Source organism: Rhinolophus sinicus, linkage group LG17 (assembly GCF_036562045.2).
Source record: "Rhinolophus sinicus isolate RSC01 linkage group LG17, ASM3656204v1, whole genome shotgun sequence".
In the NCBI taxonomy this organism is placed as follows: Eukaryota; Metazoa; Chordata; class Mammalia; order Chiroptera; family Rhinolophidae; genus Rhinolophus; species Rhinolophus sinicus.
In genome coordinates this window covers 21505089-21521081 of record NC_133766.1, presented here as the reverse complement: position 1 = coordinate 21521081, position 15993 = coordinate 21505089, and the positions used below count along the sequence as shown (strand labels likewise).

Below are 15993 nucleotides of genomic sequence, written 5' to 3'. Positions count from 1 at the left end.
GCATGCTGCTAGGATAAGGATGCAGAGTGGGAAGGCTGGCTGTATGTAACTCTGTTTTGTCCGGAGAGAAATTACCTTTATCAGGCAGTGGGGATTTAACAGGAAATACTCCTGACCAACCTGTGTTGGTGACCATCATACTGATGTCAGGGCCCCAGATTCCTACCAAGTCTTACTTTACAGCTAGCCCCAAGTTTCCCTATTTATCAGGGCAATTAAAAAGTAAAGTGATTGTGCCTCAGGTTGTGTGCTGAAATACACACGATGCAGCTCAGCTGTGTCCAGAGTCCTCCAGGAGGGGCCTTCCTGCTTTTGGGGAGTCTGTAATAAAACGTGGCTTGGCGAGTTGTGGGAGTCTCTGTCAGCTGTGACAGACCAGGTTATCACCCAGGGCCAGAAATAAGGCAGCAGGCTTCTGGGTGTGTGTGTGAGAGTGTACACAGAAACCGTCACACCCACGCCCCACATACCACACCAGGGTGGAGCGAGCCACTTGTCCTTACCTTAACCTTCTCATCATGTTCAGAAATACTGAGCTTTGACATTGCTGGGTCCCTAAGGACACAGTCCAGAAATGCCTGACCGACTGAAAAGGTAACTTTCCGACAAGTTACCCTTATCTTCCTCTCAAATCTGGGGATCCTGGACTCCAACCAGGTCGCAGCCATGAATAGCATTTGTTTCCTCAGGGGAAGCAGGGGTCTTGTCATGTCTAGTCATGTCTGATCTCCAAGCTTGTATTCACAAGACCACACTACCCTCTCATATTACCCTCTTTGGCATTTTCTCAAGTTGCACAACTTGGTCAGGGAATTTGGGGTTAATAATGGGTTACGGTATTGCTTCTTTCCAAAGATGAAATAAAAAGCCACAACACTAAATATGACATGAACATTTAATGTCTGATGCTTCAGAAGAGACTGTAGGATATTGGAGAGCCTGAGGGCTGAGCCCTGGACAGTGAGCACTGACCCTTGGGGCACAGTGTGGGTGTGCAGTACTGCCTGGGGGAGGCAGCGTGCAGCCTGGAACGAGGGTCAGGAGCCCAGCTCTGGTCCCTGCTCTGTACTGAGCAGCAGGTCCCTTCCCTTCCCCAGTAGGTTTGGATTAGAGCATCTCTAAGGCCCCTCACACTTCTGATGTCCTATGAATAACTAGCAGAGAATATATTGGCACTGAGGAAGTTAAAAACTACTTGCAATGGTGTGGACAAGGCCGGAAACACTTCTTCGATACTTACAAAGCCTCTGGGCTCAGGCTCCCGTCTCAGTGTGGGCCCAGCCCTGGGGTCAGTCATGTCCAGCCTGAGCGAGGGAGCATGAAGGACAGGAATAAGGGAACCAGGGCCACCACACAGTTTGTTATTGAGTTTATCAAGCCCATGGACAAGGGCCCTCTCCAGTGGAGGTGTGCTGTGTGGTCACTTATCTTGTCTTCTCACTAACAAGCTCTGCTGCTCTCAGTCAACCAAGAGGTTTTAGTTACAGGACTGTGTCCTACCCTTGGGATGGGGGACAGTGAGAAGGCAGCAGGTGAGGAGATAACAAACCAACTCCTCTTGGCCTCAGGCCTCTGTCCAGAAGGCCAGATGGAGAGAGGGATCCAGCGAGGTATGAGCCAGTCTCCACCGACGGCAGGGATTCTGGGAGACCCACATTTCATGTGATGCTGCATTTACCTCAGGTCACACTGACACATCCATTGCCTCATTTGATGTGTTTTTCTCAGGCTTAGCCACCCCTCTTCGCTCAGGTCTGGCTAGGCTGAACTCTACTCAATGTATGAAAATCTCCAACATGAGCAGAATTCTGAGCAATGACTCCTTGTGTAGTATAAATAGCTTCAGTGATATATACAACCTATAACACACACACACACACACACACACCCTCTTGTGGAAATCATCTTGTGGCTGATCCGTGCAGGCAGTCATTGGCACAATCACCCTAAATAGGAGCACACACTTGGACTCTAAACCCTTCCTCCCCTTCACCTCAGAGAGAAGAGAGCATTGGAGAGAAGCCTACCCCTGCCCAGCCCCTGAGTTGTGAGGTGGGAAAGGCTCCTACATGGAGCCCTGAGTCTCTTCTTCTGCAGGAGGCAGGGCGGAGGTTGTGCGGGCGGCACTGCTGGCCAGTGACGAGCTACTTCAACAGTCCCAGCTTCTTCAGAGCCTCCCTTCTATGTTCGTCAGGGACACCTTTTGGGGAGATCTTGACACTGACACAGAGGGGTCGCGGCAGCTTGTCACGGCTCTGTCCTTGGTAGGACAAACGCTTGGAGCTCTTCTCCTGCTCCAGGTCAGCCAATTTGCCCACCTGGATACCTGCAAAGTCCTTCCCTGTGCCCAAGGAGGCAGGGCGGGGCCGGGAATTCCGCAAAACACTGGGTGAGGTCTTGTCCAACAAGGAGTCTTTTCCCAGAGAGGTGCTGGTTTGGGGGCTGGGATCTTTCTCAGCTGAGATGTAGCTGCTCAGCCCCACCCCTGAACGCTCCAGAGTATTGGACTTGAAGTTCATTTGTCTCAGGCCAGGGATGTTTTTCTCCTGGAGAGTCAGCCTTGAGTTTGGCTTTGGCTGAGACAGGGGAATATTTACACCTGGGGCCTTAGGGATGGGAATTGGCATGGATTTGGCAGCTGGAACCTTCCCTGGAGTGGGTTCCTGGGTAGGAATCAAAACTGTGCTTGGAGAAGAAGACCCCTGAGCTAGAGCTGGAGATGGAGCGAGAGCCAGAGCTTTCATTGGAGAAGGTCCCCGGGTTGGAGCAGGAGCTGAAGCCTTCCCTGCAGCAGGCCCAGCTGTTGAGACCTGAGCTGCAGGCTGAGCTGGGGCTGGGAAGGGGCCCTGAGCATGAGTCCCCTTGAGTCTGATGGAGCTGGTGGGCTTACTTAAGTGGGGTCTAGGCTCATCTTTGTCCTGGGGCAGCCCCAGCTTCTCTAGTGCTTCTTTGCGTGCTTTCCTCTGCTCCTGCAGCGAAGAGGAGACCAGGCTGGAATCTCCAGGGGCAGCCTCAGAGTGGCGGGACAGCCAGTGCTGGGGCTCACTGTGGAAACTGCTTCGGCTGCTCTTCAGAACGATATTAGGTGGCAGCTTTCGGGGCTTAGGCATTGTGAGGGGAGCCAGTTGAGCATCTGGATCCCCCTCTGATGGGATGGGAGCATCTGAAGCTCTTGAATTCTGAGACGTCGTGGCAGGAGGAGGCCGAGGTTGTCCTGGTGCCCCCATCGAGCCTTTCTCATTGGCTCTTTGGGACATGGCCTCTGAAGAAATCTCTTTTTTCTTCTGGGGGCCGAGTGACATGTGGAGCTGGGGTGTGGGGCTCTGCGTCTCTGGCCTTTCGGGCAGGCAGTCTTCCCCACCCTGCTCAGGTTGGGTGTCCCGGAAAGCCTCTGGTGGGGGGATGAGTGCTATGTCCAAATCAAGCGCAGCCTCCCAGGGTCCAGCAGGAGCCTGGCCGGGCTCACCGCTCTGGCTGACCTGCTCTTTCTTAGGGTCTGAAAGGAGCCCCTCAGGTTCCCCTGGGAGGTGGCTATTACTCTGGGTGGTGCTTTTCCTGAGGTTCTGGTTCCTGCCGATATGGATATTTCTGGGGAGGCTGGAGGAACCGGATCTGAGGCCCAGGCCTTGGGCTTCAGGCAGACGGGATGAGCCGGACTGAGTTGCTCTCCGTGGCACTAGACCTTGCTGAAGAATCTTCCCCTCTGGAGGTCCTGTGAGGGTCAAGGAGAATAGGCAAAGAAGAGAGGACAGAGGTAAGGACTCTGCCTCATGGGAAAGCAAATACTTCCTGAACTCTGATCTCTAATTTGCATGGATGGGTTTTGCTTTTGTTGTTTCTTTGCTCTTAAAGGGGCAGCACTCTTGTCTGGATATCTTTTAGACTAACAGATCAATACTAGCAGATTCCCTTCAACCAAGGATTAATTTTTCACAATGGCTGGGGAAAGGGCAGTTCTAGACAGCTCCGTGTTCTTGACTCAGGCCCTTCCTAACCCTCTACAGATGCCCAGGGTTGGGGAGAGATTCAGGACAGTTTTTCTCACTATCTTGGGGCCCCCAAGTAACTGAGTCCGATGGAAGTACTGAATACCAACAACATGAACAGGTGACTTGCTTTTGACTTGACTGGCTTTCCGCCTTCTTCCACCTTTACTTTCTGTAGGTACCTGGATAATTCTGTGATGGCCACAGCTGTCCCCACACCAGAGAATGACATGGGCTCTTCCTACCGTGTTTCTTTGAAAATAAGACCTAGCCGGACAATAAGCTCTAATTCATCTTTTGGAGCAAAAATTAATATAAGACCTGGTATGATATGATATGATATGATATGATATGATATGATATGATATGACATATTAAGATCTGGTCTTATATTATAGTAATATATGACTGGGTCTTATATTAATTTTTGCTCCAAAAGACACATTAGGCTGGGTCTTATTTTCGGGGAAACACGGTAGTGATCTAATCAGGTGCATCAGTCCCAATGGGCCAGGGAATCAGTCTTAGGTGGCAGTGAAGCCCCATATCCCCATCTACTGCTCTAGCTCCAGGGAGGGTCTAACACATTGTCAATAAATATTTGCTAAATGAGTGAATAAATGATTACAGCCCCGATACCAGTGGAATTGTCCTCGGGAGTAAAGTGCCGCCCTCACCCTGGGCATATGGCCCTGCACTCACTCACGGCCACACTCATGTGCCATCCTGTTCCCCTTTTACTGAGCCTCAGCACCACTGGTTCTCCACATTCTCTCACAATGGCCTTGAGGTGCCACCCACTCAATTAGAGTCCTTCCCTCTTCTTATCTCCTACAGCCTCAGCCTCTGTGTCTTCCTGATTAGCTCCCCAGACTGACTCAGTCTCTCCAGAGCCAACCACCCACCTCTCCCTCACCTCTATGGTTGCATCTATTTAGAATTTTTTCATAAGAAGATGGGAGCTGGTCAAAGCCCTTTCTCTCCCAGGCCTCTGATGCTTCATAGGAAGACATAGGAAGCTGGCTTGTCAGTAGTCTCTCCTTCCCTGTAGGGGCAAGGTTTTATTCTAGCTATGAGAGTGGAGTACACTCATCCCTTCTTCTGCCCGTGACCCTTAGAGCAAAGGGCAAACGAGGTGGTAAGTGGCCAGAAGCATGTACAGATTTTCCGGGTTTCACTAGAGATGCTACCCCAGACAGTCCCTCTTACCCTGGGGAGCAGGCTGGGTTATGGGCAGTGCACGGGGACTTTGGGGAGTTGTCGCTTGCTCAGACTCGTCAGTGGACAGTCCGCTGTCAGCCTCAGTGTCCAATGAGCCAATGGTCTCCTCCAGGAAGAGCAGACACTCCTTCTCTTCAGCAGACAGGAAGTCGTAGCTGCTGTCACTCTGGAGCGAGGAGAGGAGGAAGGGAGCTGTGAGAGGGAGCTCCCAGAAACTGGTGGGGCCTGAGAACCACCCCGTGTTAGGGAAGGAATGCTGAAGAGCTGGAAACCTTTTCACGATGCTACTCTGCAAACCTGCTGGAGCTGCTTCCTGAAATTGCAGACACTTGGGAGGGCAGAGGCTGTCAGGCTGCTGCTGTATGACTAGCATCCAGCTCTGGTAGCTGGACAGGAAAGTGGCAAGTGGCCTTTCTTTTGCTTAGTCTTGGATGGAATATTTAGGTGATCAGACGCTGTCCCAGGTTCTAATTCCAATTTCTCTGTGTGACCTATGTCAAGTATTTCACTTTGTGTGTCTCTCATTTAGCTTTAAATTATATGGGCAACATAATGATTTGACTTTCAACTTGAATGGCATTGCTTTTAAATTTCCAAAGTACTTCTGCATACTTGATCTGTCATGTCAAGGACAATATGAGAACAAACAGGAAACACAGCCAACTACTGGTTGCCAAGCCAATGGGAACAGTGGCATGATTAGCCACAGATAAATTTACTAAATAATTTATATTTGACTCTGAAATGCATTCCATACATAATTTTTTTTTGCTTGTGTATTTACTTTCTTTATGGCATTTGTCTCTGGCTAACATTCAAACAATTGTGTACTGCTTGAGCAAATATTAACTGAAGGGGGGAGGATGAAGAGACTGGATAGGTAGGCGGGGAAGAGAAAGCAACTTAGTATTAAATATTAAGTACATATTAAATAAATAATTTTCATTATGACAAAGCCCTTAGGAATATCTGGAAGAAAATGCTATGATCATTTAAGATGGTTACTGCCCATGTTCTACAAAGCCAGAAAGATCCATGGAACAGTCGTTCTCCAAACAAGAAGGTTGTAGGGAAAACCAAATAAAACAAATGGGAATATAAGAAATTTGGCCCGAGTCCCTACACAGAACATCCACCCCTCTTCCTAGTATTTGAGATACTTCAGAGTTGTGTAATCGTCAGATTCACTCGAGGGCCAGGAAAGATTCTGAGATAGCCCTAAAAGTATCCTGGCGGGGAGGGGAGATTGTTGTTGGAATAACCCGTCCAGTTCCCCGGACTCCTTAAAGGGCCATCTGTCCGTTGACTGAGTGAGGCCTGCACTTAAAGGGAAGCCTCACGTATACGCCTTGGAAGCCCTGACGCTGACTCCGGGGTTCTCTGAACAAAGATCTTCTTTACTGCCCTCTTCTACCTAAAATAGCCTTGCCAAAGATAAGCCAGCTCTGAATTTCTCCTTTGTGGATGAGTCTCTTTGAAAACCTTTAATCCCGGTCACACTCCGCGTCCAGCAGTATGTAACTATTCATCTTGGCCTCAGCCTAACAGAAACAGAATGAAGTCTCTGCGGCCCCATCATCTCAGGTCAAAGAGAAATTATATACAGATGCCTAAACTTTGGATTGTGTGTGTGTGTGTGTGTGTGTGTGTGTGTGTGTGTGTATGTGCTGCTTTTTCTACTCCTTTTTTACAGATCAAAACTCATTGACTGTAGTAAACATCCTGATATTCAGTACCTGGATAGAGACCCTTACATTCCTTAAAATTTCAAATACCTCTATAGTATATAAAGCCATAAAGTATAAATTCTCAAGCGTTATTATGTATGTGACGAGTACCAACAAGAAAGGAAGGCTTACATTTGTACATAGGGCAGGTTTGCTCTTTCACACCAGCCTTACAATTAAGATGTAAATCCATGCCCAGAAAAACTACAGATTATTACATGCCACTCACAAATAGTTAAACACAGTGACTTTGGAAGGTTTTCAATCTCTGCTTATAGATGGGCTATTTCTTTTCTACATGGAGACATGTGCTAAGTGCTTTATATGCATCTCATTTACTCCACCGCCCGCTAAGAACCCTATGAATTCAGTGTTAATATTATCCCCATCTTAAAACTGAGGATGCTGAAGTTAAGAGAAATTAAGTAATTTGCCCAAGGTCATACAGCTTATAAGTAGGGAACCCAGATCTGTTTGGCTCCAGAACCCAAGCTGTTAACTATTGTCTTTGATCTTTGTAAAGACTGAAGTACTGCTGCTCATTGCAGAGAACTTCAGGAATCCAGGTGCTACAAGGAGCTTTCTATGTTTTCCTTTTCACCACAATCTCAGATAACCAGCCTACTCTGTCACCTCAACTCAGTCCCCCAATCTAATGAAAATTAGAAAAGAGTCTTATCTGTCCTATTGCTTTCTGGGGTTGTGCCACCTTATTCTCTATAGAACCATGGGTGACTCAGAGGCAGAAAACATCAACTGGTATGATTCACTCTCTGACGAGGAAGATGCAAGAAAGAGAGCAGTGAGCGAGGATGGTGGTGGGCAGGGTGGGGCAGAGCAGGGAAGGTGTGCAGAGAGCAGGCCAGGTGGCAGGACAGAGAGTACGTACAGATCCAGAGTGGGTGGAGGTGGTGCTCATCATGCTGTCACAGCTGCCGACGCGGGTCACGGGTTCCGAGCCAGGCCCCGCTGGCCACAGCTCCCTCTCGGGCATTGCCAGAAGCAAGGTGCAGGGACGGTGAAAGGTGCTCCCAGAGGGGAAGCGAAGGGAAGCGAAGAATGTCCCAAGCTGGGCCTGAAAAGAGAAGAATCAAAGCCCTGTGTGATCCGAGCCCGGACTCTGGCAAGGCTCTGCCCAGGCCCTGGAGCAGCATGGCGGCAGGGACACCAAGCAAGCAGAGAGCTAGAAGGGGCCATGGACAGCCATTACCCAAACCCAAACTGCCCAGCCTGCAGGGAAGGACACATAAGCTGGCTCACATACACACAGAAGGACGGACGTAGGTAGTGGTGAAACAGTCTAGTCAGAAAGGAAATTCCATCCCTTCCTTTAGTCACCTTTTGCTCTGAACTAGGGAGCTCAACCTACATTTTCATTACTATAAACAATAAATATTACAGGGGTGAGTAGCTTGGATTCTGGAGGTAGTTGGATCTAGGTGCGAATCACAGTTTAGCCATTGACAGCAATATGACTTGAGGCAAATTACTCTTTGAGTTTTGTTTTTCCTCATTAAGTAGGGTAAATGTAATGAGAATAGTTAGCACAGTTTAGCTGGTAATAAATACTCAAACATTTAATGAATAACTGTTACTGTTAGTAAGAAAAAGACAAAATCCATCTAGGATAAAAATAAATTGAAGCAAGGGAAACAAGAGTTTAGAAAAGAAGGGTTCAGGTTAAATGGGAGACTAAAGGCTTGAGAGAAGGAACAGGGCCCTGAATAGTCCCAATTTGAAGGTTGCCATGAAGATATAACAAGATGCTCCACCGAAAACACTTATGCAGTGCATGGCCCAGTAACTGTCAGCTGCTGTCATAGTCAACATCACCAACATCATGACAACAGCCACCAACACAGCCACCACGATCTCCCGAGCCTGGGAGACACAGTGGGTGACACAAACCCAGTTTCCATCTTGTGTGTCACCCCCTCTGTTGTTGCACTTATTCCCAATGAAGTTCCCTAACCTGTGTCAAATCAACAAAAGAAATGTCCTATTTAGCTTCCTCCCAACTCCAGTCCTAGGGAAAGAAGTTTCAAGTTCGTTATGCCAACAGTAATAGCAAAGGAAGGCAGTGTCATCTCTTTATGAAAAGCCCAAGGATTTTCATATGCCATATGTGGAAAACACTCCAGAAGAGTTGGAAAGACCAGGGTGACTCTCCTAAGTGAAAATGAAATTCTAAAAGAATTAAGATTAAAAGACAGGCCAAACAGAGAGTTGGGGGAGAGGTATAATATAGAATATACACTACAGTCTGATTCTAAATCTGTAGTCTCCCCATGACACCATACTATGTTTTCTACCATTTTTATTATCCTCCCAATACTAGATAAAATGTCCTACAAAATGTGTTCTACTTGAGATCTTGGTACTTGGGGTTTGAATTCCAGGGCAGGTTGTCCCTTTGCCAATAATTGCTTCCTGTGCCAAACTCAGGTTTGGGCGATGCTAGGTGAGTAAGCCTGCTGACTCTGTAGCGCTAACAAGAAAAGGCCACACAGAGCTCCTCTCCTGTGGAGGAGGCCCTTCGGCAGGGCACTGGGGAATGAGAAGGAAGATCCCTAGCAACACGTATAGTTTGTGAGGGTGCAGCACCTCTCAGGAGATAGACAGGGAACCAGAAGAGACAGAGAAGCCAGAGAAGTCCAGTGATAAACCATCGTTGGGTAAGACAGCTTTTAGGGTTCCTTCATGAGGCTATTTCCCCAATATCCAGAACCCCAAAGAAACAGAAACATGAGAAGTCATGTGGGTAAAATTCAGTCATCTCAGCTATCCACACCATTGATGACTGTCTAGGTTCAGACAATACTAACTCATTCCTAACGTTCTGTGGGCTTGAGGCCATCACAGCAAAGGGGATCTAGCTTTCCTAAGCCTCGGCACACAGAAAACACTCAAAAAATGCTGGATGAATAAACTTATCATCCGTTCTAGTGGCTACTGAGTTGAGCTATTGGAAAGCCTCTTTTTTTTTTTCTTTTCACTTCTACCCTATTACTGTAAGCCCTTTCTTAAACAGTTTATTTCCCAGAGAATATATGGCCCAATGGAATTTGGACAATGTTTTCAGCTAAACTAACGTTTATAAGCACCTAATAGGCACGGGGAGCGCAAAGACAAAGGCATTGTTTTTAAGAAGTCATGTACATCCAAGGGTCTAGATTTTGGCTCCAGTTTTCTTATCCTTAAAATCGGGCAGTAAATATTAAAAGTGACTCACTGTAATTAATATAATATTCTCTGTGAATGAGTGAGAGGACGTTGCCTCTTCCTTTCTGAGAAAATTACTACCCATGTTCTTCTAGGGACACTTCAGACTTTGTAGTGGTTTGCTCGCCCATCCTGCCTCCCAGGGTGTCTACCACATTCACCTTTCAGAACCAAGGGTGGCCTGAAGCAGCTGGAAGAGATAGAAACAATGTGAATAGCACTGCTTCAAAAAACATAGCATGGTACGGCTTACAAAGTGCTCTCAGATATACTCATTAGATCTCCAAAATAACCTGATTACTTAGGCAGGATGTGACATTTTCTTTATCGAACAGATGAGAAAGCTGGAGCTCTTTCCACTTCCTCTCCCTAAGGGAAGTAGGAATGACCTATAACTACAGACAGGGCAGCCTGTGGATCCTGGCCCTCTAGAGGACATCAGACTGTCCAAGTTCAAGAGGGCTATGTACCTAAGGAAGGGTCCTTGGCCGCCCCTGACTAAACCTTAAAAGCCCTACAGTCACTCTTCTCCTTCTAACTCACACTTTAAACCCTGTATATTATCTGGCTCAGCTTTATGCTTCGAGCCCAGGTTTTGCCCCAGCAACAGATATTTCCAGATAAGGAAATGACACCAAATGCCGTATCAGATCATGTCAGCAGGCACTAATATTCACTGCAGAGATGAATCTGTATCTGAAACCAAAGCTGAATGAGGCCTCAAGTGCTTCTTCTCCACACCCCGTTTTCTGACCCGAAGAGTTTGAATTGTAAAGAAGTCTTCCCTTCTCCCCCCACTTCCACCCCCCCTCACCAGTTTGGCCTGATTTGGATGCTGCATTTCCTTCCAACTTTACAACCTTGAAACTTGGGGACTATTTCAGGGCAACCATCGAAACCTGAGGTGTTTCAACCTGATAAGAAGCCTGAGAAAAAAAGCAAAACACTCAGGTGAGAGTTTAGTACTTTTAATCCTTGACCTCCTGGGGGACTTGAGGGGAGGAGGGAATGGGTTAAGAAATGTGCACAGCCTATATTCAGGGCCACCCATGCAAAGTCACATTAAATATTAACTACTCCATTAAAATCAGCCAGGCCTTGGAGGAGAGTAAATAAAGAGCATGTGGAGTTCCGGCATCTGAAGAGGGGAGGGTGGGGAGAGTGCTGCAGCTCTACTCCTGTTGGCTTTCTCTGTACCTTTTAAATAGACTCCTCCCATGAGCCCCCATCTTCATCCTCCCTCCCCAGTAGTCAAGGAGGTTTCCTATTTCTCTTAGACGGGTGTCTCTGCTTTTTGCTGACTACTCAGAAATGTGCCTCAGGCTGGAGAATATCCTAAGAAAAACACCAGAAAGACTAAAAGTTGCATTGTGTTTGTATCCCTCTCTACAAGCACATGGGAAAGTTTCTGTGTGTGTTAAGGCCATGTTATAATCTCTCTCTTCACCAGCGGGTTTGAGGGAAGGGGTGGGTAGATCTGTCCTCTGCACGAAAGAGCTTTGCTCGACACTGCAGATTGTCTTTATTGCTGACAAGTTCACCATCTGTGTCAGCCCTTAGTCAGAGTCTGGTGGGCCGGTTCTGTGGTGTGGGATAAGCTAAAGCCTAAAAGCTCCCGTTGTCAGGACGGGAAACCCAATATATTCACCCAAGGCTGCGTGCACCAGGCCCTGGGAGCCTGGCCCTGGGTCTTCCACTTCCCTCTTTCCTGCAGCAGGAGGAAAAGAGGCGAAGTTAGGGACCAGAGAGTTAACACCCCCAAGGAGGGTAACAGACAGCGGACTCGTTATTCTGACTTGACTTTACATCCAGCTTCCTTGTGCAGGTAAACCTGCCACACATACTGCCAACTGGGGCCCCTGAAGGAAAATAAAATAAAACCACTGCACTGGTCTGCTTCTCCTCTCTGCGGACGCTGCCACACTGCTTTGGACTGAGCCCCACTTGGAACGCCTACCGGAGTCAACGTGCTACTGTGAAATACTAACGTGAGGGAGGCCCCAGCACAGCCAAATAGCTTTGCTTTCCAGTTTCTATGTTATTAACAGGTAAAGTCAGAAAATTAATTGAGTTGAGTCTAAATACACTGGACTGTGCAACTAGATTATCCGTGAGTTTTCCAGAGATGAGCTGGGAGCCTGGGCTGGGGTTTTCTCAACGTAACCAAACCTCACATCCCCTTCCAGAGCTCACACCTTACACACCTGTGCACAGACAGCTCCATGATCACACTGCCATTATTGAACATACACACTGCACCCTTTATTTAAATAAAGATAGACGCTGAGTTGACACAGCCATGGGGGATTTCCAGTTAGAAATACAATGAAAAACCACTCTTATCCCCTGGGCGATCCCCCATTTTGACTTCAACTACTCTCTTCCAAAGTCACAACTCCGTTTTAATTGCTCAGAGGTGGAAATTTCCAAAACCAACCTATTTTCTTTTCTTGTTGTCTGCACAATTTACTTATCCAACCCAAATAGGCAGATGGAAAAATAATGCGTTCCAGCTCTGGTCTTCACAAAACCACTTCAGTCCAACCTACTCTGATCCCTGACTGGACTCTGAGATTTGAGGAACAAAGAGGAAAGCCCCCAGGATGGAGTGTGCAGGGCTTCCCACAACCCTGTGGCTCTGACTTCCCACAAAGTCCCCGTTCCCCTCACATACCCTTTGATACAGAAAGCAATAGTTGGTTAGCAATTAACTCACCTTTACTGGGTGGGGGCTGAAGAGAAGAAAGCAATACCCTTATATTTCAAAGGGCAGAGATGAGACAGAGACTGCTTCCCCTGCCTCCTGCTGCTTTCTTCTTTTGACCTCTTCCTGACTTACCTGGACAGGTAAATGCTTCATCTGTGCTGCCTCACCCCACCCTGTCACTGATTTCAGCCAATCACAGCCTTCCATCCTTACTTGTCATTCCAGCTGTTTTTCCAGGGAGGGCGTGGTAGGGGAATGGGCTGGGCAGTGCTGCTGTCACTTAGCCAATCATCTCTTGCCATCCCTTCCCCCATTTAGAGCTAATAAAGAGTCCTTAAAAAAAAGGAGGGCTGGAAGGAAGAGGGACTGGTTTGGGCTGAGATTGGAAGAGGAGAGTTGGCAGAGAGGGAGTAGGCAAAAGGTATTTTTAAATCCTCATATAAAAATACACAGTTCACTGGGTAGTATGCTTTTCTATGTGTCTATTTGAAACTTGTTTTTCTATCTAGAGCTGCCTTCTTCCACTTGGAGCTAAATATTCCCCTGAATTCTCCAAGCTAAAATTCTCTGTGGGAGGCGTCTGGTTGGTTCAGTGGTTAGAGTGCGTTGCTCATAACACCAAGGTCGCCGGTTCGATTCCCACATGGGCCACTGAGCTGCACTCTCCACAACTAGATTAAAAAATGACTTGATATGGAGCTGATGGGTCCTGGAAAAACACACTGTTCTCCAAACTTCCCCAACAAAAATAATTGTTAAAAAAAATTTCTCCATGGCCAGTTTTGCTAATGGCTTTTATTGTCTTTCAGAATCAGTTTCATCCTCGAGCCTTTTCCTAGCAGTTTGCAAAGCTAGCAATTCCACCCAGAACTGCTAAAGAAGATGTCTAAAACTGGGGATGCTGGAACTAATACACCCTTACCCCACAGTTTGCTAGTGCTGCCTTCTTTTGGGCCTCATTTATTTCTGTCAGAGATGAAACCATTTTCTCCCCTGAGAGGTCCTGGTGAAAAAGTGGCTGGACAGCCTCAAAGGAGGGAACATGCTCACTGTCATTTGAGTCTCTGATCTCTTTTAGCTATTCATGGAAGGTAGCGATAAATATTAATAAATAAAAACAAAATAAGCTGCAACCGGTTTAGCAACTCCTGTCTCCTCCTATGGCAGATTTTTGGCACCTGTAGTTAAAACAACATGAAGAGAGTAGGGAAGAATCCAATACTTTCAGGAAGAAACCTCCCTCCAGGTATGGAGGCCAGCCTCTTTAATCAGATGTGATTTTGGCCTGGAAGCTGCTATTTTCTGGATGTAGGCTATGCAAAGGGGCAGGACACCCAAAGAGCAGGAAGAAAAATTAAAATCAATGTACATAATAATTGCCAACATTTATTCATTTATCATTTCATTTAATCTTTATTTCAACTTCAAAAGGTAGGCACCATTAACACCCAAATTTACAGGGAGGTTAAATAACTTGCCCATCACATAGCTAGAAGGTGGCAGAACAGAGATTTCAGTTTAGGCACTATGACATCCAGCTTGCCACGCGCCAATATCATGCCAGGCAGCTTCTATTTAGGAGAAAATCCTATGAAGGAAACATGAACTACAGAGATAATTTGCAGGTGTAAGTCTAACTAGGACGTTCCTCCTTTCTTGTCTCATTTCTGCCTTGGAGCTATTCATATCTTTTATAACAAGATGACACATGGCTTTCATCTTTTCTCTTTCTGTGACTGCAGTTGGGTCACAGAAATAAGAAGTGCAATGATCCTGGGGTCAACGTAGACAAGAGGTGGGGCAGGACTAGCGAGGAGGAAGGAAGGTTGAGGAAGCCTGGGAAAACCCAATGCCCTTATCAGCAGCATATAGAGCGGAGCTGACTGAGCATATGAGGGTGACGATCTCCATTCCTGATGTGTCATTCAGACGTGTATGACGTCATAATACTAACAAAACAGGAAGGGCATCTCCAAATCAGAAGTTTGATGCAACTAGAGGTACACCCACGATGGAGTCACTGAAGTTGGTCCAGCTTCACAGATGTGTGATTTGAACATTTGCTAAAAAAATGAATTGACTTATGAGCAAGTATTAACCACAAAGATGATGATAGGCATAGTCTTGTTCGTGAACAGACACAACTTTTAGTTCATAATAAAATTGGGACAGTTAGGAAGGACCTCTATCTTTTTCCAGGCAAAAGAAGTCGGGACATAGACACATGACCCTTCTATTCCTCTTTCCTTTCAGACACCTCTTTTTGAAAACTATGAAATATATCAGATGCCCTGACCTAACAAACACCACTGGACCTAACACCTAATTAAAAACAAAAGAAATAGAATATTAACATTATAGTTAAAGTTACTTAGGAACTTCACCACGTCCTCCCCTCCTGCTTCCTCAAAACACAGATACACCCCAGCTGAATTAAGTCACTATCATGAATTTGGTGTTTTTCATTCTCCATGTTTTACCTTGGAATCTTTCTTGCTTTTCTTTGATTTTACTTGGAAAAATACCAAGTCTCCAAAGTTCCAAGGGAATTGGAAAGGAGGCCTAGACTAGGGGAAGGAGAGGGATTCCAGAGTCAGAAATACCTGAAAGACTGAGGCTCCCTGGTTGCTAGGTCATCGTTTGAGGAGGTGTGTCATTGCTCTTTGTATATGAATTCCTGTTTGATGACCTGACTCTGTGAAACCTAATTACAGTCCAGCTCACCTGACTCATCTGTGTCCTCACTCCTCTCCATCCTTGCATGCTGTTGTGGTACAGTCATCTCCTTGATTGTCAGACAATAGTTCACTATTTCTTTTCTCAGTACAACTTCCCACTGAAGCATCTCACTTCCCCTACCCGAGAGCACTGCTCCTCCACACACACACACACACACACACACACACACACACACACACGTAGATACGCACACACACATGCACAAAACTTCAAAACCAAAATATACCACAGGTAGTCATTGGCCAGTCTTTCCTCGTTGGACCCCTTATAATGTTGAATTCTCTGCAAAACAGTTCTGGACCTCCATTCTACCCATTCATGATACTTACTCATTCACATTATAATTCACATCCTGTCAGTGTGTTTCTTATCCTTTTACTCCCTAAAGGAA

General features: G+C 46.6%; 1 protein-coding gene across 3 annotated transcripts in view; it reads right to left on the bottom strand.

The window, feature by feature from the left end:
• Positions 1–881: 881 nt before the first annotated feature.
• LG17H1orf116 (linkage group 17 C1orf116 homolog) overlaps positions 882–15993 on the bottom strand; it is a 33489-nt gene continuing 18377 nt past the window's right edge. Inside the window, exons 1-4 of one of the 3 annotated variants that reach the window (XM_019752496.2) lie at positions 12873–13028; positions 7824–8009; positions 5196–5373; positions 882–3712 (exon numbers count right to left, since the gene is read on the bottom strand). In XM_019752496.2, the coding sequence (XP_019608055.2) occupies positions 2145–3712; positions 5196–5373; positions 7824–7928 (1851 nt within the window). In that variant the 5' untranslated portion in view covers positions 7929–8009; positions 12873–13028 and the 3' untranslated portion in view covers positions 882–2144. Of the gene's footprint in view, positions 3713–5195; positions 5374–7823; positions 8010–12872; positions 13029–15993 lie in introns of those variants that run through there. The other 2 variants (XM_019752495.2, XM_074322160.1) reach the window with 2 other exon arrangements.